Here is a 27,602-nt window from a genome sequence, read left to right on the forward strand (position 1 = left end):
TATCTTACAAGCGTTTCCATCCTATTACTATGGCACAAGGTATTTAATTGAATTGCAATCTGTGGATCATTTACTACAATGCAAAAGTACAATCCCCCATGGAGAGTGATATGGATTTGATGGCTGAGTTGGAATCATCTGCTGTGGTCAAAACTTTGTACTTGCAGGTTGAAGGAGTTGAATGGGTGGAGTGCACCTGTTCTTGCGGAGTGTGGATTAGGTGCGAGTGTGGCTATGAAAAACTATTTTTTTTCTCCCAAACAATTATTTTTTAATTATACATATATTTAGATCTTACCATTACCGTATGTTTATCCACAACATGCTTGAATTATTTCAGTGTCAGTTTCACCACAACTGATGGCATCTCTCCACTTCTGCTACCTTTCAGTGTCCCTACCTCTAGTTTACAGCTGCAAGTCTTTCCTAATATGCTCTGTTATGCAGCCCATGCAGAACATTTGGAGGAGAATGGAAATAAAGTGAAAGTAGTTTGGACTTAATACACTACAGTTTCCTCCACCTGCATTTTCAGAAGAAACCTTGCAAAAAAACAAAACAAAACATTTTGTTTCTGTTCAGTATTTTTGTGTTAGCATTCTATCACAGTTATGTTGTGAAGCTTGTAAGTGTATGGTAAAGAGAAAATATAATGAAAGGGCTACATGGAACACCTGTATAATAAAACTGTACCAGAATGAGCTCTACAGACCACTATCATAAGGTATGTATCTTATTGTATAATGATACATGAATAACAATAGTTTCATGTTTGTTTTGCAAACATAACACAGACTATTTGGGGTGTATTCAATAAGTGTCGGAAGCTGCCGGCTTGTCGGAAAGACGGCAACTTCCGACAGGTTTAGGTCGAAAGGGGTTCCAACCTATTCAATACTGGCTGGTTTTTTTCCGACAAGTCGGGAATTCCCGACTTGTCGGAAAACACGTGGATTGTCGGATTAGCCACGGATCCACGTGTTCCGCGGCCAAATCTGTCAGGTTTTGGCCCCGGTTTCCGACAATGTCAATCCAACTTTAGTTAAAGTCGGATTGACATTGTCGGAACCGGGGAGATGAGACGTGTGAGACAGCTGGAGGAGCAGTGGGACAAGCGGCCGGAGGAGCAGCGGCACAGGCGGCTGGAGGAGCAACGGGACAGGCGGCCGGATGAGCAGCGTCAGAGGCGGCCGGAGGAGCAGCATGAGGCGGTCAGAAGAGCACAGGCAGCCGGGGACGGGTGAGTACTGCCAGTGGCAGCAGCAGCACAGCCCGGCGCTCAGCAGCGCACTGACAGTTGTCGGGAGCGGCCAAATCCGACAGTCGGATTTGGCCGCCCCATTGAATACTCACCTGTCGGGTTCTTTCTGTCGGAAAGGACCCGACAGGTATTGAATATTCTCCTTTGACTACGTCGGGACACATGTACCTTGCAGACAGGCTGTTAGGCTAACTGCTCTCCGTTACAGGATGTAGTTAATATCCCGGCTGTCGGGATCCCGGCGTTCAGGATCCCGACACCGGAGTCTCGACAGCTGGGAATGCAGACAGTGCTTGCCAGGGCTATTCCCACTCGTGGGTGTCCTTGCCACCCACAGAGTGAGAATATAATCTGTGGCGAGTGCAGTGAGCCACCAAGCCTACAGCGTGGTGAGCACAGCGAGCCCACAAGGCATTCTGGCACCCAAAGCCAGTGGCGCACGCAGGGGGGGTTTCTGAGTACCCAGAAACCCCCTGATGGACCAAACATTTTTTTTTCATCTGTGGTCCGGACGGCCATCAATTGTAGCCCCGCCCCCTTGTGGCTATATGCCGCTATTCGCTGGTCTGTCGGGAGGGGGCGGAGCCAATGTGACGAGATTCTCATGTAATTGAGTCATATTGGCTCCTCCCCCTCAACGCCGACCCGCGAATCGCGGCATTTAGCCGTGAGGGGGCTACAGTTGCCGGACCAATTATGCCATGGTGGCTTATTTTTGAAACGTGCTCCAGTCCAGCCCTGCATTAATAACAACTGCAGCATCCTCTTCCTTCAGGACAGGGCAGTTTCCAAATTTAAGTGTACTGTATGAGGTGTGTAATTGTGTATATGTGTATGTGTGTGTATATGTATGTGTTCCATGTGTGTATTTATGTGTACGTGTTCTATGTATGCATTGTATATCGATCTATGTATGTACTGATGTGTTCTATGAGTGTGTGTACTGTATATATGTATGTTTGTGTGTTCTATGTGTGCGTTTGTGTGTATGTGTTCTATGTAATATATGTATTATATATATCTACGTGTGTGTGCGCACAAAGAAGTAACCCCCCTTCCCCATTAATCCTGCGTTTACCCCTGAGGGGGGTATCCTGTGCGTAGGATCTAGAGTGATAAGTTACACATAATGAATGTATCTGCAGATGACATATGGGGACAAGCATAGGTAAACGCAGTGGGGATTTCCAGTCGCCTGATGTTTGGCACAGTGGGAAATTGCGGATTGCATTTGGAAACCCCCCTCTAGAAATCCTGCGTTTGCCCCTGAAAGCATTATCCGTGGATGATTGTGGACTTATCCTTGATCCCATATGTTATCGCGCCATCGCGGGTCCGTTTTTGGACAATAAAAATGGCCTGTAATAGAATACCGCAGTAATGACCATCGCTCATTAATCACAATATCTGGATGTTTTCATCAGACGAAAACGGATCAGGGCTAATTGGATACCCCTGAATTGGAAACCAAATAGTGTCAGCAAGAATTACACCTAACCTCTACTTGGAGCACACCATGACTTGTTACTCTTCTTGTAAATCCGCTATATAAAACCATATTTTACAACTATTCATTATTTATCGTTAGAGTTGGAGAAAACAAGTGCAAGGCTTGTCAAACAGGGGCCGGTAGGGGATGCCAGAGGTGGAGTCCGTGATATCGGGGGGGGGGGGGGGGGCATTAATAAAGGAAGGGGTATGATTCATCTGTACAGGAGCTGCATGCCATGCAAACTGGAGTGGCAGAGAAACCAAGAGGAGGTGATCCAGCGTGAAGTGTTGGTTATATGTGTGTGTAAGGGGGGGGGAGGGGGGGGGGGGAGAGGAGTATTTAATGTAAGGCAGGGGTGCACTGATGTAATGTTGGGTTGATGGGGTGCTATTACTATATTGTAGTGGACTCGTAATGCAGGGCTGAAGAAAGGATTATTGTCGCATAAATAAAAAAAATTATAAAAATACATATTAACAAAAACATATAAAACAAAATTACAACTGCGCCACGCAGTAGTGCAAACTTTTTCTAATTGCACTGCACAGTTCGACCCCTCATTACGCCGCCCCACGCAGGAGGGAGTGAGAGAGAGATGGGAGAGAGAGTAATCACACACATGAGTACATACAGTGACCTTCCTTGAGGCACACTCACCATTTAGGCCATACTTGCCTACTCTCCCGGAATGGCCGGGAGGCTCCTAAAAATCGGGTGACCCACCCGGCCCCCCGGAAGAGCAGGCAGGTCTCCCAATTTCAGGGGTACTCTCTGCCCGGCCGCCCACTTAGCGAGTAAAGTGGGTGGTCCAGGCAGGAGATGACGCGATTCTTGTTGAATCGCGTCATAATAGCCACGCCTCCTGCTGTATAATGCCGGTTATATCGGCATTACACAGCGGGGGGCGTGGCTTACATGACATGATCCACAGCCACGCCCCCATTCCGCCTCCGTCACGCCCCGTCTCTGGCCCGCCCCCCTCTGGACGTAACCTCACTGCCCGCCCCCCTGCTGAGCCGACCTGGCTGCTCTCCCGGAGAGAGCAGCCTAGAAGTCGGCAAGTATGATTTAGGCAGGCTCAGGCTGATGCTGGATAGTGAGGTCTCCACTCTCCTCCCCTCCTCTCTCCAATGCTGGCTGGCCTGGCACTGACAGTGCAGTGCCTTGTAGCCATGCCCCCTTTCCGGATTGCACCTCTGGCTGCACTGTGGATGATGAAAGACTTGGGGGGCAGATTTAACTTGCCCCCCTGTGATCCCTCTTAATCTGGCTCCCCCTGACAGCCCCTCCCTCCGCAGTTGCAAGGAGCCAGAGGCACTGCAATGAATAAACTGAAGGTAAACTACAGTTCCCAGCAGCCCTTGCAAGGGCTGTAGTTAACTTTCAGTTTGCATCTGGCTCCTTGCTAGGAGGGTTAAAGTGACTGTCCTGGCACCCCCTCTGATTCAGCGCCCTGGTCACATGCTGACTTAGCCGCCCCCCCCCCCCCCCCAGTTGCGGCCATGCATTATGCCTTGTGGGGTCTAATGTAATATCAGGAATGGTTAGGAGAAAATAGACCTATTTATTAAAGTGGAATCAATTCAATAAATGTCAGTTGTGGTTGGGGCTCTTCAGTAGGTGAAAAGTACCTATCCTTTTTACAAATTGGGCTGCCAATATTCCATGATCCAGACAAGCACAAAAGAGACACAACAGCATCAGTAAGCCGCAGCTGCAAGAAAGGGTACAGTAGGAGAGACACTGTCTGCCAACTGGAGTGGCGTGTCCTGTGCAAGCAGGAATTTGTCCTGGCTGCAGTGCCAGTGACATTTGGGAGCTATGTATGTCCTGCTTTTGCTGCTTTGCTCACGAAGAGGGAGCAACATGCACCTACATTCCGGAGCTGGTAAATTCGCAGCCCCCATAGAAATTTAGTCCAGCATGTGCATTATTTAGTTTATCTGAAAATACACACCCTTTGATACAGGTTGAGTATCCCATATCCAAATATTCCGATATACGTAATATTCCGAAATACAGATTTTTTTGAGTGAGACTAATATAGTGTATATATTAATCAATGCCTACTTGTTTACTTGCACTAAATAAAAGAATACAGCAATATGTAGTTGGTAACTGGAACATACCTGGCAATAATATAATTGTAAATCACACAACAATTTAAAAAGTTAATGTATTTTCATAGTAAACAGACTTATCTCCCAACTTTCAGACCAGGTAAAGTTATGACTCCTCTCTATCAAGTCTCATGTAAACATTTCAATACAGTTCTTTCAACCTAAAAACAGTTACATTGTACTTCTGGGAGGTCTGCTGCAGAAGTAGATCACATGATCACCTCACTGGCATCCAACCAGTAACTGCTCCTCCCACATTACAGGTTTGGTGTTCTCTGTTAATTCAGGATACAGTCATTAGGTCGACAAGACTTAGGTTGACAGTCATTAGGTTGACGTTTACTAGGTCGACATGGAAAAAGGTCGACATGACTTTTTCACAATTTAAAAAAAATATATTTTTTAACTTTTTCATACTTTACGATCCACGTGGAGTACGATTGGGAATAGTTACCTGCCCGAAGCATGGTGAGCGAAGCGAGCCATGCGATGGGACATGGGGGGTCATTCTGAGTTGATTGCTGGCTAGCAGTTTTTAGCAGCCGTGCAAACGCATAGTCGCCACCCACGGGGGAGTGTATTTTCACTTTGCAGGAGTGTGAACGCCTGTGTAGCAGAGCGGCTGCAAACACATTTTGTGCAAAACAAGACCAGCCCTGATGATTGCTGCGACGAGTGACACGGTAATGACGTCAGATACCCGGCCAGCAAACGCCCGGCCACGCCTGCATTTTTCCAAACACTCCCAGAAAACGGTCAGTTGACTCCCATAAACGCCCTCTTCCTGTCAATCTCCTTGCGATCGGCTGTGCGACTGAATGCGTCGCTAGAACCTGTGCAAAACCACGATGCTCTTTGTACGTCGGTGCATAGTGCATACGCATGCACAGATTTGCCGTTTTTTTAACTGATCGCTACGCAGCAAACAACAGCAGCTAGCAATCAACTCGGAATGACCCTCATGGTGCACTGATTGGGGTTCCCCGTCACTTTACGGAAAAAGTTAAAAAACCTCATGTCGACCTAGTGACCGCATCGACCTAGTGACCATGTTGACCTAATTAATGTCGACCAATAGTGTTCAACCTAATGACTGTCAACCTAAGTCTTGTCGACCTAATGACCCATACCCGTTAATTCAGCTATAAGACATGAAATATAATAACATAGCATGATATAACTATATTTTTCCTGGCAAATTTACCCAGCATGGATGCTGGACTAACAAGGCAACTAATAGAACTTCCTGTTCTGGTCTCACTGCTAAATTCGTTGTAGTTGTTTATGGGCAGCACATATCTGCGTGTAGTTTGTATGTTCTCTTCATGCTTGTGTGGTTTTCCTCCTGGTACTCTGGTTTTCTTCCATGTACTGTTAGGTTAATTGGCTTCTGAATTAAAAAAGTTGACCCTAATGCAGAGGTTCCCAAACTGTGTGCCGTGGCTCCCTGGGGTGCCTGGGGACACTTGCAGGGGTGCCCTGGGTTGGTGGGCCAGGACCAATTCAAATTATTCATGGTCAATATAATAGGCAAAACCAGTGCTGGTGGCTGCCAGTCATAACATATGTGGCCAAACAGAAGCAAATCCTGTCCCTCACCACACAGCTGGCCCTAAGGATGACCTATAAACGCAATCTACTTAATGTAATATTTCTTTCTAAATTTCTCAATAAGAAATATTTGGCCTAGGGGCGCCGTGAAAAAAATTCTGATATTCTAGGGCGCCGTGATTCAAAAAAGTTTGGAAACCACTGCCCTAATTTATAGGTCTGTCCATATGGGAGGGAACATAGACTGTAAACTCCACGGGAGCAGGGACTGTAGTGATTGGCTGAGATATTTTCTGTAAAATCTCTGCAGAATATGGGTGCACCACATAAACTGGTGAAAAATAACAAGTAGATATGTTATATTGCTCATAAAGGCGGGTACACACTAGGCGACGTGCTCTATGAGCGAGGTCGCCTAGCGTTTCCCCCTCCCAGCCGGGGCGGTCGGTGGCAGGCTATACACACTGAGCAACATGACGACCACAGTGGCTGGGTCGTGCATGCAGCTCTTGGACGACAGTCCAAATTGAGCTTCCTGCGCGGCCAACAGCGAGGGTCGTTAAGCCGCGCATCGCTTGTCGGCAGTGGCATACACACATGCCGAGAAAGTGAGCAACATCCCTCAGGAAGGGTGTATGCACCTTTAGAGCCAAAATGTCATTTTGTTTGAATAAATGCAAATTATTATTATTATACAGCCAATTAAAATGTTAACAAATGGACATTTTAAAGACATTTCCAATTCATTACAAAGGAAGCAGACAACAAAGGGTTAGCACCTCAGGTTACAGGCAGCTGCATTCCAGCAGTGACATGAGGTAAAACTCCAAACCTTTATCTGTACTCTTGCTCCTAATTGTTTTTTCCATTGCAAAGCCAGCAGGTAAGGCAAAGGTCAGGGAAACGATATTCTCTCTCTCTTTTTGTTTAACAACCGGTTATTACCTTTCTACAGAGACTACAGAGCCTCCTAATTAATGCAATCTACTTTACAGGCATAATTCAAACCCAGAGTTTCCATTCAGGAAGCCGCAGATGGACTCTGTGTTTAACTGGCCAGAAACCATCTAAAAATACACAGCGTGTGAGCACTCACAAAAGTATACTTATAAAGAATAGATCATCTTTCCGCCTCTCCCATTTTATTTTAAGAGACTGGCTTAGAAGACACAGGGTGTACTTTCTGCATCCTACAGCCACAGCAAAATCAATGCATGCAAAGTACAGTCTATAACTCTTACTTGTTATGAGAGCCATTGGGTTATAAGGAGCTGAGCTACAAGAACTGTTTTCCGGAAATCCCTTGCAGTCCTTAAACAGTGAATTAGAATGAATCCAAAACAGCACAGTAAAAATTATCTTTCACGGGGTCCTGTTAACTTCTCCATGTGACTACATAATATTCCAGACATTTCAATGCGCCTCCTAGCTCCGATAGCAATAATCCTCAGAGACCAAAACCCTTTTAAAACTTGTGCGACAAAACACAGTGACAAAAACAACCAGAAAAGGGAATTACATAGGCAACAGCAGTCTTCCGAAGGGGGGAACTTGATCTGGGCTGATCACTCAGCAGACATCCATTTAAAGCTTCTTCACACACTCCTTTGGCAAAACTCAGCAAGCAGTGAATGGTGTATAAATGTGAGCCCTTCAAGTATTTGTATGTAAATAGGGATCTGCCAGGGGGTGTGGATTTTGTTTTCTTGTAATCTGAGCCTTTTAAAGGTACAATCCCTCTGCAGCTGTGAGCTTGGGACATCTGTAATACAGTAGTTATCTCAGCCTAAAAGTCTAATATTCGGTTATTTTTACAATGCCATGTCTAATATTACTGCTTTAGTATATAATACTGCCGTATACATAGTTTGCTAGATTAAACACACTGTTCATACAACGCTAACAACTATTTCATATTCATAATAATAATTAACGTATATTCTGCATCTGCACCCGGTCTCGAATTATTAATGTTTTGTTGACAATTGTAAAGTGCAACGGAATATGCTGGTGCTATATACTGTAAATAATAATTATCCACTGTTACAGCTGAGGATATAACGTCAATAAATTCCTGCACTGAATCACTGCATCACCAGAAAACCATACAACCCATATAAAAGGAAGACTGCTCCCAATCAGTAAAGGCCACTCTTCATTTTGCATGACAAAACCAGTATGGAATAAAAAAAATGAACCTCTGTTACTCTCAGCATCTGGGAGAATAGTCTCCGAGATGTTGAGAAACGTTTTAGCTTTATCGTGTAGTGATAGTCCTCATGGTCTACAGAATACTGTAGGACCAACCTCCCTCTTAGACTGTAAGCCCCACTGACAGGGGTCTCAGTCTCTCCTCGTGGCACTTTCTATGATACTCCTGGGCATTTGTTCATTCCCCATTCTTCCCACTGGTTACTCTGATCCCGTCTGTGTGCCCACTTAGTGGTTATAGGATCAGTGAGTGCTATTTGTTCTCCCATCCCGAACTGCTTCTTCTAACAGCCCTAATGCATTTCTCTATACCTCCCTCCTACCCTCCATTCCCCTTATACCTCACTGTTTTTGGTTTTATTATCGTGGTTTCATGTTTATCCTATGTATCAATGCTATATTTATGTAATTGTTCTTTTCATTGCCCGGCGCTGTGGACACCTTGTAGCGCCATAGATGAATAATAATTATAGTAATATAATATGATTGTTGGGTTTCATTTACAAAGCGCAAAATGGGTGAAGCACAGTGGAAATCCTCTTTGGAGCTCCAGAAGGTCTTGATTTGCACATGTGCATTTAGATTTCATTCAGAGACAGAGTGCATGGTTATAAAGAAGATAGACGACAGCAGATCATGCTCAGATGGGAGGAGTTACCTCCTTATAACTTAAAGGCATAAATAAAGCTAAACATATACCCCTTTTACACCACCAGCATATAACACCGGGTATTGCACATGAACGTGCATAACCCGTGTTGCTGAACGGTGTAAAAGGTTCAAGTTGGAATAATCTGGGTCAAGTGACCCGGTATTCCAATTTGGGTAGTTTGCAGGGTTGAACACGGGTTCAACTCAGCAAACTGTGCTGTGTAAACGGGAGCCGGCTCTTGTTCACAGTGAATGGACAGGCGGCGCTTGGAGATCATGTGATATCCAAGTGCCACCCCCACCATGTCACCGGCAACGTCACCAACCCGGCAATATGCCAGGTTGGAGACGGCAGTGGGAAAGGGGCCTGAGGCGAGTCGCAGCCGGATAGCACCTGTGTCAGGCTCTTGGCTGCGACCTGCATATTTGGTGTAATAGGGGTATTAGTAGCATTTTAAAGGATAAAGTATAATATATAATGGGGGAGGGCAAGCAAAAGATGGTTTGCCCACATCACGTGGTACCATGGACACATAATGTGGGGACTAAGGACACAAGTGTTAATCTCCAACCCCAATTTACTCTATAAAGATAAAAGCTTCTGTGGAGGGTTAAACATAGGAGGGGAGGACTGCGAAGTGGATAGAGGCTAATATAATGTGATGCAGGGCAGTTTCACGTGGCCAGTGTACAGTGTAATATGGCTGTAGTACTGTGTAATGGAAATATTCGAGATGCAGTCACCATGTCAACATTCAAAATGCTGACATGGTGACATTCAAACAGTCATATTGTACACACCAGAATATTGACTTTTAATATGTTCATGTTGTTGGAACATGTGGACATCTGCAGAATGCAGATAACGGTTAGGCTGCAGGGAAGGGTTGTGGTGAGGGGTTAACATACTGGAACTCCTTATCACCTGACACTGCCAAACCCGGAATACACCAATGGAGCGACAGAGCTGAACAGAAGTGAACGACACACTGTTGGTATTCACTTTTTTGTTGACATTTTGAGCATGTCCTTATTTCATCAGTTTTGACATGCTGAATATTGACAGAGTCAATGTTGACAAAAAGCCTGTAGACAACCTCTCCTCCAAAATTCTGTCATCTGATGAGTCAAACGTTTTGAATAGAGGATTGCGTTTTGTTCCTACAGTAATGTTTGATTAATGTGAATGGAAAGTGGATATGTGGCAACATACTAGATGCATAACGTTGAAAGAATTCTTCTCTTCAGAATTAAACACAGTAATAACTAATCAAGATAATCACCCATTTAAACCAAAGTCCTCCATTGAACCACATTTCCAAAATGCCTCTATTAAGAGTTATACCCACATGTTGATGCCAAGGTATTCCCAGAATCCAAGGATATAGGCAAAATTAGTCCAAACGTGTCAAGCAATGAAACTACAGTGCTTTAAAATATTAGTAAAGTATGTACAAGGTAATCTTTTCGTTTGTGGAAAGAGGGGAATTTTCTTTATCTCAATGACATCACCACTGATACCAACTTCTCCGAGATCCAAGCTCATTTGTCGCTCCCATCTACTGACTTTTTTTAGCTATTTACAAATTAGGGCTTTTCACTTTATGGTTCATACTACTCTAGTCAGCAGACCTCTTACTATATTGGAGATCATCTATATGAGACGCTCCTTGTCTAAAGGTCTCATTTCTAATCTCTACGCTCTGTTTATAATAGATCAGTCCCAAACGTGAGCGTCCCATGAGATAGCTTGGGAAGCAGACCTTGGAGTTACTCTAGACAATGAAGAATGGTCAGAAATATGGGAAAACGTTGCTTCCAGCTCTATATGTGTTCAAATTAGAGAGAACATGCTGTATATAAATTACTGTACCACTGGTAATGTGTTCCCTCTCATCTGTAGGCAATGTTCCCAGACTCTTCGGACAGGTGCTGGAGTGGCTGCTCCACTGAGGGATCATTTTTTCATATTTGCTGGGAGTGTCTGAAAATAGCATACTTATGGCAAGATGTCATAAACCTCCTCTCGCTTTTATTTAATACCTCTGTACCCTCCAATTCGAAGTATTTCCTTCTACCGCGGGGCTTCCAATATTGTCTAGACACCAAAACATATTGACGCGCCATATTGTTTCTGTAATGACCTGACAAAGTGCAGCCTACTGGAAATCAACCACTCCACCAAAGCTGCAGTCGGTCATTTCTCACATTTGGTATATATATATATATATATATATATGATGATGTAGCTGATTTTTTCATTATTCTAGTCATGTACTCCAGACTAGCATAATTAAAAAAACAGCTACATCATTTGGTAAAATATGGTAGCCCTGCTAGTTTCTCAAAGTGCCCCCTCCCCATTCTGTAGGTAACTATGTACTACTATCTTAGCCTTTATATAATCTTCCACTAGGTGCCTCACACCATCGGTTCTTCTCTCCCATCTGTCCGTCTTCTTTACTCTTTCACTTTTACTTCTTCCCTTGTCTATTTCCCTTCTTTCTTTGCAGTTGGCCATGCTACTCTATGTAAAGATGCCCTCCTCACTCACTACTCAGTATCTCAAAAATTGGATCATTCATGGATTAAACTGCCTATAGGCCTTTTTTAAGCATCTCATGTCTATAATATATTGGTACTCTTTGTACTTCTTGGCCAATATATTATGATGTGATCTGTTTAATAAATATTATTGATAAAAAAAAAAAAATCTTAGTGAAGACCCAAATCTAATTAAAGGCCCTTCCAACAAAGGTGGGGCAATTGTGTTACAAGATCTATGCCCCTAGTAGGTGGAAATGTAGAGACAATTGAGTGATGTCAATATACGAAAGAAAACTTACAGTGGATTCCACCAAGTCATATAAGCCACAATTAGATGATATCTTACTTTGGCAAAGGAATATGCAATTATCTCAGAAAATAACTTTAAAGCTTTGAAGCAAGATTGATCACCCCATTGTCGTATACCTTGCCATTGATACACAAAGGCATGGAGCGTCCTCCTAAAAGACTTATTACAGTATTTTAGCCATAAACTCACTTTATTATCCAGTATCCAAATAGCTCAACTTCTACCTAAAACCAGTAGTTAAAGCAGAGACTACTTTTTTTTATAAAGATTCCACTGACCTGGGTTTCCACTAATCATCTACCTGAACTATGTGTACTGTGTTCAACTGACATTGGGGGTAATTGAGATGATCGCAGCAGGAACTTTGGGGGTAATTCCAAGTTGATCGCAGCAGGATTTTGGTTAGCAGTTGGGCAAAACCATGTGCACTGCAGGGGAGGCAGATATAACAAGTGCAGAGAGAGTTAGATTTGGGTGTGGTGTGTTCAATCTGCAATCTAATTTGCAGTGTAAAAATAAAGCAGCCAGTATTTACCCTGCACAGAAACAAAATAACCCAACCAAATCTAACTCTCTCTGCAAATGTTATATCTGCCTCCCCTGCAGTGCACATGGTTTTGCCCAACTGCTAAAAAATTTCCTGCTGCGATCAACTTGGAATTACCCTCTTTGTTAGCAGTTGGGCAAAACCATGGGGGTAATTCTGAGTTGATCGCAGCAGGAACTTTGTTAGCAGTTGGGCAAAACCATGTGCACTGCAGGGGAGGCAGATATAACATGTGCAGCAAGAGTTAGATTTGGGTGGGTTATTTTGTTTCTGTGCAGGGTAAATACTGGCTGCTTTATTTTTACACTGCAATTTAGATTGCAGATTGAACAAACCCCACCCAAATCTAACTCTCTCTGCACATGTTATATCTGCCCCCCTGCAGTGCACATGGTTTTGCCCAACTGCTAACAAAGTTCCTGCTGCGATTAACTCAGAATTACCCCCACAGTGAGTATGTACACAAATATACCTTATAAAGAAGAACTGCAGGCAGTAGAATTGCTGCTGAAAAATAGTATACATTATAAAGGTCCAGACATCAATTTTTTCTAGATCTGTTGGAGAAAACCCTTACCTGCATTTTTTTTCTTTTTCAAGCGGGCTTATTACCTACCTTTTATGTTGTGCTGTGGGCTCTAATGTAGCACCTTCATTTGCAAACTCGCATGTTTTTATTTGAGAGAATATTATTTTTTAGAATAAGGCTTTTTCACATTGCCTTATTCTTTTTATTTATTTTTTGCCACGCTATATAAACAACTTATTGCTGATCTGGAGAAGATCTAAAGATGACATTACCATAATAATGTCATAAATGATTCAGATGGACGAGATTATCAAATTAACATTTAATTGTAATACAGCGGCTATGCAATACTTGGATGTCTTGATCTCAAGGAATGGTGACTCATTGGACACTAGAGTACATAAGAAACATAAAAATATATATGTCCTTAATTGTATGTGCCAATGTGGCAGAGATGCTGATTTTCTCCTACCAGAACACCATATAGACATGATGTTATCTTTTGGAGAAAGTGCTCTCTTCTCCATAAATAGCATAACTGGTCTTTCCCCAATGTGATTTGTTAGGGGCTGCATCAGAGAAAAGAGATAAGAAAACACGATGAAATCAGCAATTTCACTGCAGCTTTCTTTTCTATAAACAGGGAGAAGAGAAGAAAATATCTAATGCTGGAGGAAAGATGGATTTAGGTTTACTATATAGGGGGGTATTCAATTAGGGCTGTATTTTCAAAATGACTTAAAAACGTGCGAAAATGGCCCGCAATTGAAAACGTAGGGGGGTGAATTTGATAGCTCCAAAACTGATGGAGCTAATTGAAATCCCTGCATAAGAGCCCAGTGCCATTTCTTGCAGCGGGCGAGCCGTGCAACCGCACCGGGCGTCCGCCGCGGCACTTTGCGGGTCCTTGCTTCCCCCTCCTCCTGAGTACTCCTGCTCGGGTGGCGGAGTTTCGCGGAATGACGCGGTTGCGTCGTGACGTCACCACGCAATCGTGTCATTCCATGAAACTCCGCCCCCCTGAGCGGCCGGCGCGAGGAAAGAGAGGCGGCCCCGAAGAGCGGGAAGAACCTCTGTAAATGTAAGTCTCTCTCTCCCTCCCCCTCGCTCTCCCTCCCCCCCCCCACTTGACACTTGCCTGCCTAATGTGTAAAATGGGAACTCTTGCCTGCCTAATGTGTAAAATGGGAACACGTGCCTGCTGTAATGTGTAAAATGGGGACACTTGCCTGCATAATGTGTAAAATGGGGACTCTTGCCTGCCGTACTGTGTAAAATGGGGACTCTTGCCTGTAGTACTGTGTAAAATGGGGACACTTGCCTGCGTAATGTGTAAAATGGAGACTCTTGCCTGCCGTACTGTGTAAAATGGGGACTCTTGCCTGCCGTAATGTGTAAAATGGGGACTCTTGCCTGCCGTGAAGTGTAAAATGGGGACTCTTGCCTGCCGTGAAGTGTAAAATGGGGACTCTTGCCTGCCGTACTGTGTAAAATGGGGACACTTGCCTGCCGCAATGTGTGAAATGGGGACTCTTGCCTGCCGCGATGTGTAAAATGGGGACTCTTGCCTGCCGCGATGTGTAAAATGGGGACTCTTGCCTGCCGCGATGTGTAAAATGGGGACTCTTGCCAGCTACGATGTGTAAAATGGGGACACTTGCCTACTACGATGTGTAAAATGGGGACACTTGCCTGCCGCAATGTGTAAAATGGGAACACTTGCCTGCCGTAATGTGTAAAATGGGGACTCTTGCCTGACTCAATGTGTAAAATGGGGACACTTGCTTGCTGTAATGTGTAAAATGGGGACACTTGCCTGTTGCAATGTGTACAATGGGTACAGTTGCCTGCGTAATGTGTAAAATGGGGATTTAATGTATCAAGGGCATTGTGGTGAATGGCATAATATATATATATATATATTTATTTATTTTTTCCCCTGTGGTGGCCGTGATCTGTTTGTGCAAGGTCAAAAACTGGGGTGTAAGGTAGTCTTTTTAGATGAGGCCATGCCCATTTTAATGAGGCAACGCCCCCTTGCCGAGAGTGCGCACACTTTTTCCTTTTATATCTATGGGGGGGGGGCATATTTTTTTTAAGTCAATGGGGGGCGGGGGGGGGACGACGCATTTTTAAATCTCGCACTGGGAGCCGAACTGGCTAGAAACAGCCCTGATAGAGCCTTTAGTTGCATGCTCACAGTGAAAGTACAGCTGATTTGTATGCAACTTTGCATCGATCCCTATGTCAGTAACACTGTACACAGACTCCAATCCCTATGTCAGTAACACTGTACACAGACTCCAATCCCTATGTCAGTAACACTGTACACAGACTCCAATCCCTATGTCAGTAACACTGTACACAGACTCCAATCCCTATGTCAGTAACACTGTACACAGACTCCAATCCCTATATCAGTAACACTGTACACAGACTCCAATCCCTATGTCAGTAACACTGTACACAGACTCCAATCCCTATGTCAGTAACACTGTACACAGACTCCAATCCCTATGTCAGTAACACTGTACACAGACTCCAATCCCTATGTCAGTAACACTGTACACAGACTCCAATCCCTATTCAGTAACACTGTACACAGACTCCAATCCCTATGTCAGTAACACTGTACACAGACTCCAATCCCTATTCAGTAACACTGTACACAGACTCCAATCCCTATTCAGTAACACTGTACACAGACTCCAATCCCTATGTCAGTAACACTGTACACAGACTCCAATCCCTATGTCAGTAACACTGTACACAGACTCCAATCCCTATGTCAGTAACACTGTACACAGACTCCAATCCCTATGTCAGTAACACTGTACACAGACTCCAATCCCTATGTCAGTAACACTGTACACAGACTCCAATCCCTATGTCAGTAACACTGTACACAGACTCCAATCCCTATGTCAGTAACACTGCACACAGACTCCAATCCCTATGTCAGTAACACTGCACACAGACTCCAATCCCTATGTCAGTAACACTGCACACAGACTCCAATCCCTATGTCAGTAACACTGTACACAGACTCCAATTCCTATGTCAGTAACACTGTACACAGACTCCAATCCCTATGTCAGTAACACTGTACACAGACTCCAATCCCTATGTCAGTAACACTGTACACAGACTCCAATCCCTATGTCAGTAACACTGTACACAGACTCCAATCCCTATGTCAGTAACACTGTACACAGACTCCAATCCCTATGTCAGTAACACTGTACACAGACTCCAACCCCTATGTCAGTAACACTGTACACAGACTCCAATCCCTATGTCAGTAACACTGTACACAGACTCCAATCCCTATGTCAGTAACACTGTACACAGACTCCAATCCCTATGTCAGTAACACTGTACACAGACTCCAATCCCCATGTCAGTAACACTGTACACAGACTCCAATCCCCATGTCAGTAACACTGTACACAGACTCCAATCCCTATGTCAGTAACACTGTACACAGACTCCAATCCCTATGTCAGTAACACTGTACACAGACTCCAATCCCTATGTCAGTAACACTGTACACAGACTCCAATCCCTATGTCAGTAACACTGTACACAGACTCCAATCCCTATGTCAGTAACACTGTACACAGACTCCAATCCCTATGTCAGTAACACTGTACACAGACTCCAATCCCTATGTCAGTAACACTGTACACAGACTCCAATCCCTATGTCAGTAACACTGTACACAGACTCCAATCCCTATGTCAGTAACACTGTACACAGACTCCAATCCCTATGTCAGTAACACTGTACACAGACTCCAGAGAAGAAAATCCACCTGTAATAACACATGTTCATTTAGGTCTTACAACAATCCCTTAAGGTAATGATTATCATTAGTTTAAGGGATTCTGAAGTGATGGTTTATTGAAATACCTTCTGTGCAGTCTGCTTTCTATATTGTAAATATGTCATGATAAATCCTGGTCCATTACACAATGTACAAGAAAAAAAATGTTAACAATTTTTTTTAATTAATTGGAAAAAAACAACACCCAGACCAGTAAATAATGTGGGGCACTTACGCAAACTAGTGACTGAAGCGGTATTACTGTATCTGGCAAAATGACTTGTTTTATTATATATTTACCTTTTACTGTACACTCATTTTTTGCACACAGTTTTGCAGTCACACATTCCCAGCCACAATTGTGCTTATAGTGTAACTTTTAGTGCCTATGGCAAATAGCATGGATCAAGCACTTGTCCGGGTACATTCACCAAGATCTGACAGCTGGACTTGACCCAAGTTTCTGCTCAGTGTCATCGTTTAGCAGTAACACGGATCTCACACAGAGAAGGGAGCAGCCTTCAATTTAGGCAAATTCCTCTCATCTAACAACAAATTAAAAGCACTACAATCAGCTGAACACACTGTTTTGTTTTTCCATAACTAGGAGGCAATCCCTATATAGCTAGAAGGCTTTTTTGTCTCTTGTGCTTAGGGACACCTAAAGAGCAGGCAGGATGCAAATGTAGGATACCAAGTTGAGAACATCTCACTGTACTGATTGTGGACCTATGATCCCTGTGTATAATCTGTCTTTCCCTTGGGCCATATACATTCTTCCATTGCTACTCCCTACAGTGTTTCCTGCTTGCCTACTGTGCTCTTCAGAAAGCTTTTATTTGTCTGTCCCACATGTGTGTTGTTCTTGTAGTGCTTTCTAGCTGTGCGTCCCTTTATATCTCCTCTAACTGCGGAGTACACAGTGTGGAGGGAAATGAGGAAGCGGCAAAAGCAGTATGATAAAAGGTAATTGCAGAAAGTGGCCCTATCATTCATACTGTCATGGCCCATGCTTTGACATGAATAAAGTTATGTGAGGGTGTGGTCTACGCAGAGAGGACACATGAACAGGCTGATCAGGTCAGCGCAAAACACAACATTTGCCTGTAGCAATTGTACACATACTATATAGCAGGGCTGGCCAAACCGGTCCTCGAGATCTACCAACAGTTCATGTTTTCCAGGCCTCCTGGAGATCTGTAGAATTGCCAGTTAGAAATGAATGCAGCACATCTTAATTAGTAATGACTACACCTGTGCACTAGCTAGGTGGTCTGGAAAATGTGAACTGTTGGTAGATCTCGAGGACTGGTTTGGCCAGCCCTGCTATATAGAGATGAAAAGCTAAAATAAGCTGTGTCTTTTGTTATACTTTAAATATATTTCTCTGACGTCCTAGTGGATGCTGGGAACTCCAAAAGGACCATGGGGAATAGCGGCTCCGCAGGCAGGAGACTGGGCACAAAAGTAAAAGCTTTAAGACTAGCTGGTGTGCACTGGCTCCTCCCCCCATGACCCTCCTCCAAGCCTCAGTTAGATTTTTGTGCCCGAACGAGAAGGGTGCAATCTAGGTGGCTCTCCTGAGCTGCTTAGAGTAAAAGTTTAAATTAGGTTTTTTATTTTCAGTGAGTCCTGCTGGCAACAGGCTCACTGCATCGAGGGACTAAGGGGAGAAGAAGCGAACTCACCTGCGTGCAGAGTGGATTGGGCTTCTTAGGCTACTGGACATTAGCTCCAGAGGGACGATCACAGGCCCAGCCATGGATGGGTCCCAGAGCCGCGCCGCCGTCCCCCTTACAGAGCCAGAAGAGCAGAAGAGGTCCGGAAAATCGGCGGCAGAAGACGTCCTGTCTTCAATAAGGTAGCGCACAGCACCGCAGCTGTGCGCCATTGCTCTCAGCACACTTCACACTCCGGTCACTGAGGGTGCAGGGCGCTGGGGGGGGGGCGCCCTGAGACGCAATAAAAATACCTTATATGGCAAAAAAAATACATCACATATAGCTCCTGGGCTATATGGATGCATTTAACCCCTGCCAGGATACATAAAAAAACGGGAGATAAGGCCGCCGATAAGGGGGCGGAGCCTATCTCCTCAGCACACTGGCGCCATTTTCCCTCACAGCTCCGTTGGAGGGAAGCTCCCTGGCTCTCCCCTGCAGTCACTACACTACAGAAAGGGTTAAAAAAGAGAGGGGGGCACTAATTAGGCGCAGTATAAACAATACAGCAGCTATAAGGGGAAAAACACTTATATAAGGTTATCCCTGTATATATATAGCGCTCTGGTGTGTGCTGGCAAACTCTCCCTCTGTCTCCCCAAAGGGCTAGTGGGGTCCTGTCCTCTATCAGAGCATTCCCTGTGTGTGTGCTGTATGTCGGTACGTTTGTGTCGACATGTATGAGGAGAAAAATGATGTGGAGACGGAGCAGATTGCCTGTAATAGTGATGTTACCCCCTAGGGCAGTGGTGGCCAAACAGTCGATCGCGATCGACTGGTCGATCGCGGACATGCGACCAGTCGATCGCGATCCGCCGCCCAGCCACCCGAAGCCGCGCCTCTCCTGCCCTCCGCTCCCGCTCTGTCTCCTCACAGTCTGACGGCCGAGTGTATAGCTCAAATCAGGTGCCGGTTCGTTAGCCAATGAGAGCTCGCGGACCGGCACCTGATTTGAGCCATACACGCTGCCGTCAGACTGAGGAGGCAGAACGGGAGCAGCAGGCAGGAGAGGCGCGCGCTGCGCTCACCACACACCAACGGTGAGCTGTTCTATAATCTATACATGTCTGGCACTGGGGGAATATCTGGCTCTGCAGACACATGGCACTGTGGGGGCATATCTGGTACTGTTGGGGCATATCTGGCACTGTGGGGCATGTCTGGCACTGTGGGGTCATGTGTGGCACTGGGGGCATATCTGGCTCTGCGGGCACATGGCACTGTGGGGGCATATCTGGCACTGGGGGCATATCTGGCACTGTGGGGCATGTCTGGCACTGTGGGGTCATGTGTGGCACTGGGGGAATATCTGGCTCTGCGGGCACATAGCACTGTGGGGGCATATCTGGCACTGGGGGCATATCTGGCACTGGGGCATGTCTGGCACTGCGGGGTCATGTGTGGCACTGGGGGCATATCTGGCTCTGTGGGCACATGGCACTGTGGGGGCATGTCTGGCACTGTGGGGTCATGTGTGGCACTGGGGGAATATCTGTCTCTGCGGGCACATGGCACTGTGGGGGCATATCTGGCACTGTGGGGCATATCTGGCACTGTGGGGCATGTCTGGCACTGTGGGGTCATGTTTGGCACTGGGGGCATATCCGGCTCTGCGGGCACATGGCACTGTGGGGGCATGTGTGGCACTGTGGGGTCATGTGTGGCACTGGGGGAATATCTGGCTCTGCGGGCACATGGCACTGTGGGGGCATATATGGCACTGGGGGCATATCTGGCACTGTGGGGCATGTCTGGCACTGTGGGGTCATGTGTGGCACTGGGGGCATATCTGGCTCTGCGGGCACATGGCACTGTGGGGGCATGTCTGGCACTGTGGGGTCATGTGTGGCACTGGGGGAATATCTGGCTCTGCGGGCACATGGCACTGTGGGGGCATATCTGGCACTGGGGGCATATCTGGCACTGTGGGGCATGTCTGGCACTGTGGGGTCATGTGTGGCACTGGGGGCATATCTGGCTCTGCGGGCACATGGCACTGTGGGGGCATGTCTGGCACTGTGGGGTCATGTGTGGCACTGGGGGAATATCTGGCTCTGCGGGCACATGGCACTGTGGGGGCATATCTGGCACTGGGGGCATATCTGGCACTGTGGGGCATGTCTGGCACTGTGGGGTCATGTGTGGCACTGGGGGCATATCTGGCTCTGCGGGCACATGGCACTGTGGGGGCATATCTGGTACTGTGGGGGCATGTCTGGCACTGTGGGGTCATGTGTGGCACTGGGGGAATATCTGGCTCTGCGGGCACATGGCACTGTGGGGGCATATCTGGCACTGGGGGCATATCTGGCACTGTGGGGGCATGTCTGGCACTTTGGGGTCGTGTGTGGCACTGGGGGCATATCTGTCTCTGCGGGCACATGACACTGTGGGGGCATGTCTGGCACTGTGGGGTCATGTGTGGCACTGGGGGAATATCTGGCACTGCGGGCACATGGCACTGTGGGGGCATATCTGGCACTGTGGGGGCATATCTGTAATCTGGCGCTGTGGGGGCATATCTGTATCTGGCACTGTGGGGTCATATGTGGCACTGGGCATATCTGGCTCTGTGGGCACATGGCACTGTGGGGGCATATCTGTATCTGGCAGTGTGGGGGCATATCTGGCACTGTGGGGTCATATGTGGCACTGGGCATATCTGGCTCTGCGGGCACATGGCACTGTGGGGGCATATCTGGCACTGTGGGCACATGGCACTGTGGGGGCATGTGTATCTGGCACTGTGGGGGCATATCTGGCACTGTGGGGGCATGTGTATCTGGCACTGGGGGCATATGTGTTTGAGGTTTTTACCTGTGGGGGCCAATGTGTTATTTTGCGTGAGGTAGTCATTACACTCTGCGCAGCAAGGTACGTCCCTTTTTTTTTGTTATACCACGCCCATTTTTAGTTATAGCACGCCCACTTTTTGTTATGCCACGCCCCTTTTTTCGCGCGCGCGCCTGCGGCGCGCGCTATTATTCCTCCTAGGTAGATCACAAAAGCTTTTTAGCTTTCACAGTAGATCACCGACTCCAAAAGTCTGGCCACCCCTGCCCTAGGGGGTCGACACCTGAGTGGATGAACTGTTGGAAGGAATTACGTGACAGTGTCAGCTCTGTATAAAAGACAGTAGTTGACATGAGACAGCCGGCTACTCAGCTTGTGCCTGTCCAGACGTCTCATAGGCCGTCAGGGGCTCTAAAGCGCCCGTTACCTCAGATGGCAGATATAGACGCCGACACGGATACTGACTCCAGTGTCGACGGTGAAGAGACAAATGTGACTTCCAGTAGGGCCACACGTTACATGATTGAGGCAATGAAAAATGTTTTACACATTTCTGATAATACGAGTACCACCAAAAAGGGGTATTATGTTCGGTGAGGAAAAACCACCTGTAGTTTTCCTGAATCTGAGAAATTAAATGAGGTGTGTGATGATGCGTGGGTTTCCCCCGATAACAACTGATAACTTCTAAAATGTTATTGGCATTATATCCTTTCCCGCCAGAGGTTAGGGTGCGTTGGGAAACACCCCCTAGGGTGGATAAAGCGCTCACACGCTTGTAAGGGCTCTACCCTCGCCTGAGATGGCTGCCCTTAAGGATCCTGCTGATAGAAAGCAGGAGGGTATCCTAAAATGTATTTACACACATACTGGTGTTATACTGCGACCAGCAATCGCCTCAGCCTGGATGTGCAGTGCTGGGTTGGCGTGGTCGGATTCCCTGACTGAAAATATTGATACCCTAGATAGGGACAGTATATTTTTGCCTATAGAGCATTTAAAAGATGCATTTCTATATATGCGTGATGCACAGCGGAATATTTGCCGACTGGCATCAAGTCTAAGTGCGTTGTCCATTTCTACCAGTAGAGGGTTATGGACACGACAGTGGTCAGGTGATGCGGATTTCAAACGGCATTTGGAAGTATTGCCTTATTAAGGAGAGGAGTTATTTGGGGTCGGTCTTTCAGACCTGGTGGCCACGGCAACAGCTGGGAAATCCACGTTTGTACCCCAGGTCGCCTCTCAACATGAGAAGACGCCGTATTATCAGGCGCAGTCTTTTCGTGGACAAGCGGGCAAAAGGTTCCTCATTTCTGCCCCGTGACAGAGGGAGAGGAAAAAGGCTGCAGAAATCAGCCAGTTCCCAGGAACAGAAACCCTCTCCCGCCTCTGCCAAGCCCTCAGTATGACGCTGGGGCTTTACAAGCGGAATCAGGCACGGTGGGGGGCCCGTCTCAATGAATTTCAGCGCGCAGTGGGCTCACTCGCAAGTAGACCCCTGGATCCTTCAGGTGATATCTCAGGGGTACAAATTGGAATTCGAGACGTCTCCCCCTCGCCGTTTCCTAAAGTCGGCTTTACCGATGTCTCCTTCTGACAGGGAGACAGTTTTGGAAGCCATTCACAAGCTGTATTCCCAGCAGGTGATAATCAAGGTACCCCTCCTGCAACAGGGAACGGGGTATTATTCCACACTGTTGTGGTACCGAAGCCGGACGGCTCGTGAGACCGATTCTAAATCTAAAATCTTTGAACACTTACATACAGAGGTTCAAATTCAAGATTGAGTCACTCAGAGCAGTGATTGCGAACCTGGAAGAAGGGGACTACATGATGTCTCGGGACATCAAGGATGCTTACCTTCATGTCCAAATTTACCCTTCTCACCAAGGGTACCTCAGGTTTATGGTACAGAACTGTCACTATCAGTTCAGACGCTGCCGTATGGATGGTCCACGGCACCCCGGGTCTTTACCAAGGTAATGGCCGAAATGATGATATTCCTTCGAAGGAAGGGAATTTTAGTTATCCCTTACTTGGATGATTCCCTGATAAGGGTAAGATCCAGGGAACAGTTGGAGGTCGGTGTAGCACTATCTCAGGTAGTGTTGCGGCAGCACGATTGGATTCTCAATATTCCAAAATCGCAGCTGGTTCCGACGACTCGTCTTCTGTTCCTAGGGATGATCCTGGACACAGTCCAGAAAAAGGTGTTTCTCCCGGAGGAGAAAGCCAGGGAGTTATCCGAGCTAGTCAGGAACCTCCTAAAACCGAGCCAAGTCTCAGTGCATCAATGCACAAGAGTTCTGGGTAAAATGGTGGCTTCCTACGAAGCAATCCCATTCGGCAGATTCCACGCAAGAACCTTCCAGTGGGACCTGCTGGACAAATGGTCCGGGTCGCATCTTCAGATGCATCAGCGGATAACCCTGTCACCAAGAACAAGGGTGTCCCTCCTGTGGTGGTTGCAGAGTGCTCATCTTCTAGAGGGCCGCAGATTCTGCATTCAGGACTGGGTCCTGGTGACCACGGATGCCAGCCTGCGAGGCTGGGGAGCAGTCACACAGGGAAGGAATTTCCAGGGCTTATGGTCAAGCCTGGAGACATCACTTCACATAAATATCCTGAAGCTAAGGGCCATTTACAATGCTCTAAGCTTAGCAAGACCTCTGCTTCAAGGTCAGCCGGTGTTGATCCAGTCGGACAACATCACGGCAGTCACCCACGTAAACAGACAGGGTGGCACAAGAAGCAGGAGGGCAATGGCAGAAGCTGCAAGGATTCTTCGCTGGGCGGAAAATCATGTGATAGCACTGTCAGCAATTCCGGGAGTGGACAACTGGGAAGCAGACTTCCTCAGCAGACACGACCTCCACCCGGGAGAGTGGGGACTTCACCCAGAAATCTTCCACATGATTATAAACCGTTGGGAAAAAACTCGACAGGTATTGCGCCAGGTCAAGGGACCCTCAGGCAATAGCTGTAGACGCTCTTGTAACACCGTGGGTGTACCAGTCAGTGTATGTGTTCCCTCATCTGCCTCTCATACCCAAGGTACTGAGATTGATAAGATGGAGGGGAGTAAGCACTATATTCGTGGCTCCGGATTGGCCAAGAAGGACTTGGTAACCGGAACTTCAAAAGATGCTCACGGAGGATCCGTGGCCTCTACCTCTAAGAAGGGACCTGCTTCAGCAAGGACCCTGTCTGTTCCAAGACTTACCGCGACTGCATTTGACGGCATGGCGGTTGAACGCCGGATCCTGAAGGAAAAAAGGCATTCCGGATGAGGTCATCCCTATCCTGATCAAAGCCAGGAAGGATGTAACCGCAAAACATTATCACCGCATTTGGCAAAAATATGTTGCGTGGTGCGAGGCCAGTAAGGCCCGACGGAGGAAATTCAACTGGGTCGATTCCTACATTTCCTGCAAACAGGAGTGTCTATGGGCCTGAAATTGGGGTCCATTAAGGTTCAAATTTCGGCCCTGTCAATTTTCTTCCAAAAAGAACTAGCTTCAGTCCCTGAAGTTCAGACGTTGTAAAAGGGGTACTGCATATACAGCCTCCTTTTGTGCCTCCAGTGGCACCTTGGGATCTCAATGTAGTTTTTGGGTTCCAAAAAGTCACATTGGTTTGAACCACTTAAATCTGTGGAGTTAAAATATCTCACATGGAAAGTGGTCATGCTGTTGGCCCTGGCCTGGGCCAGGCGCGTGTCAGAATTGGCGGCTTTATCCTGTAAAAGCCCTTATCTGATTTTCCATTCGGACAGGGCGGAATTGAGGACTCGTCCTCAGTTTCTCCCTAAGGTGGTTTCAGCGTTTCACCTGAACCAACCTATTGTGGTGCCTGCGGCTACTAGGGACTTGGCGGACTCCAAGTTGCTAGACGTTGTCAGGGCCCTGAAAATATATGTTTCCAGGACGGCTGGAGTCAGAAAATCTGACTCGCTGTTTATCCTGTATGCACCCAACAAGCTGGGTGCTCCTGCTTCTAAGCAGACTATTGCTCGTTGGAATTGTAGTACAATTCAGCTTGCACATTCTGTGGCAGGCCTGCCACAGCCAAAAATCTGTAAATGCCCACTCCACAAGGAAGATGGGCTCATCTTGGGCGGCTGCCCGAGGGGTCTCGGCTTTACAACTTTGCCGAGCAGCTACTTGGTCAGGAGCAAATACGTTTGTAAAATTCTACAAAATTGATACCCTGGCTGAGGAGGACCTGGAGTTCTCTCATTTGGTGCTGCAGAGTCATCCGCACTCTCCCGCCCGTTTGGGAGTTTTGGTATAATCCCCATGGTCCTTTCGGAGTTCCCAGCATCCACTAGGACGTCAGAGAAAATAAGAATTTACTTACCGATAATTCTATTTCTCATAGTCCGTAGTGGATGCTGGGCGCCCATCCCAAGTGCGGATTGTCTGCAATACTTGTACATAGTTACAAAAATCGGGTTATTATTGTTGTGAGCCATCTTTTCAGAGGCTCCTCTGTTATCATGCTGTTAACTGGGTTCAGATCACAGGTTGTACGGTGTGATTGGTGTGGCTGGTATGAGTCTTACCCGGGATTCAAAATCCTTCCTTATTGTGTACGCTCGTCCGGGCACAGTGTCCTAACTGAGGCTTGGAGGAGGGTCATGGGGGGAGGAGCCAGTGCACACCAGCTAGTCTTAAAGCTTTTACTTTTGTGCCCAGTCTCCTGCCTGCGGAGCCGCTATTCCCCATGGTCCTTTCGGAGTTCCCAGCATCCACTACGGACTATGAGAAATAGAATTATCGGTAAGTAAATTCTTATTTCTAGTTTTACTGTATAATGAAAAATAACTTAAAACAATATAACTGTAGACTGGAAAGTTACATAAATCCAATGGTGGGGTGTACACTTATGTGGCTTTTGCACCACAGGGGGCAGTCAGTGCAAGCAGCAGGTTCCTACAGTAAGTACGAGGCACCTACTGAACGCATGGCTAGATGTCTGAAACGGTTGATCCAAATCAATGAGCTCTTGTCATTTTTCAAACACAGCCTGTAACATAACAAGTATAAGCTGATTTTCTGGTACTATATCTCTCTCCACTTTATCTCTCTCCAAGGATTGATTCATCTCTCGCATTGTATCCACACACACTGATTTGTGGCAAATTAGGTGTAAAATTATGTAGCTTCTCAACAGAACTGCAGCATCTTCATATTATGTGGGGGAGTGGGTAGTAGACGGAAGCTTCTCATACATTGACCAATATGGCTGACTACATTGGTCATGTCTGCAAGCGGCCATAGTCTAGTCAGAACAGACAGTACCCACATTGGACATGACTAGCTCAGTTGGAAAATGACACCACACAACACACAAAGTCTGGGGAATGCACCTGGCACACAAGTAGGCACATAGTAGTGGTGAGGGCATAAGTTTTCTAGTTCATAAATAGCCCTATCAGCAGAAGATACATGCACATGCTTTAGGTAATAATATATAGGCAGAGCCGGTGGCACGACTGACAGCTCTGCCTCTTCCCTGCTCCATGCAGCTGTTTTTCCTGGGGCTCCCTTGTTTACTCTCACAGCCCCAGCTAAAAACTGCAGCTGTACAATGCTTTGTGGAGAGTGTGAGCAGAAGGACCAATCAGAAGCTGCAATACAAACTGCGGTGGTGTAGCGTTAATGTATGTACACTTCAGGTTAATCATCTACAACTATTATCAGTTAGGTAAAATAGTGATCTTATGCACAGTCCACACCTGCCTATTCACTATCCCTCTATCAGTATCAGCATATCGCATTACATCTACCTGTCCCTCAGTATCTACAGTTCTTTACCTTGCAGCTTTGTATATATACTGTATACACTATGCAAGTTGCCAGTTACACAAATGGATTAACGTTTTATTTAATTTATTTATTTGTTTTATATTATTGTACCTCTTATGTTACAGCTTGCAGAATACAGATTGATGTATATTTATTACAGAGAATGCATTTGATGAAAGTTGTGATAAAGTCAGTCCAGGACACAAATCACTTGTAGCAGCAAAACATTT

At 46.3% G+C, this 27,602-nt stretch overlaps 1 protein-coding gene across 30 annotated transcripts in view; it reads right to left on the bottom strand.

Annotated features, from left to right (window-relative positions):
* Positions 1–27,602, bottom strand: part of ANK3 (ankyrin 3) — a 1,328,922-nt gene that overhangs the window by 169,050 nt on the left and 1,132,270 nt on the right. Inside the window, exon 1 of one of the 30 annotated variants that reach the window (XM_063961799.1) lies at positions 7,944–8,090. The exons of 27 other annotated variants lie outside the window; for them this stretch is intronic. Coding sequence is in view for 2 of the 3 variants with exons in the window: in XM_063961796.1 (XP_063817866.1) it covers positions 7,257–7,293 (37 nt within the window). In the remaining variant the exon portion in view is untranslated. Of the gene's footprint in view, positions 1–7,256; positions 7,416–7,665; positions 8,091–27,602 lie in introns of those variants that run through there. 2 more of the 30 variants (XM_063961797.1, XM_063961796.1) reach the window with 2 other exon arrangements.

Source organism: Pseudophryne corroboree, chromosome 3 (assembly GCF_028390025.1).
Source record: "Pseudophryne corroboree isolate aPseCor3 chromosome 3, aPseCor3.hap2, whole genome shotgun sequence".
NCBI lineage: Eukaryota > Metazoa > Chordata > Amphibia > Anura > Myobatrachidae > Pseudophryne > Pseudophryne corroboree.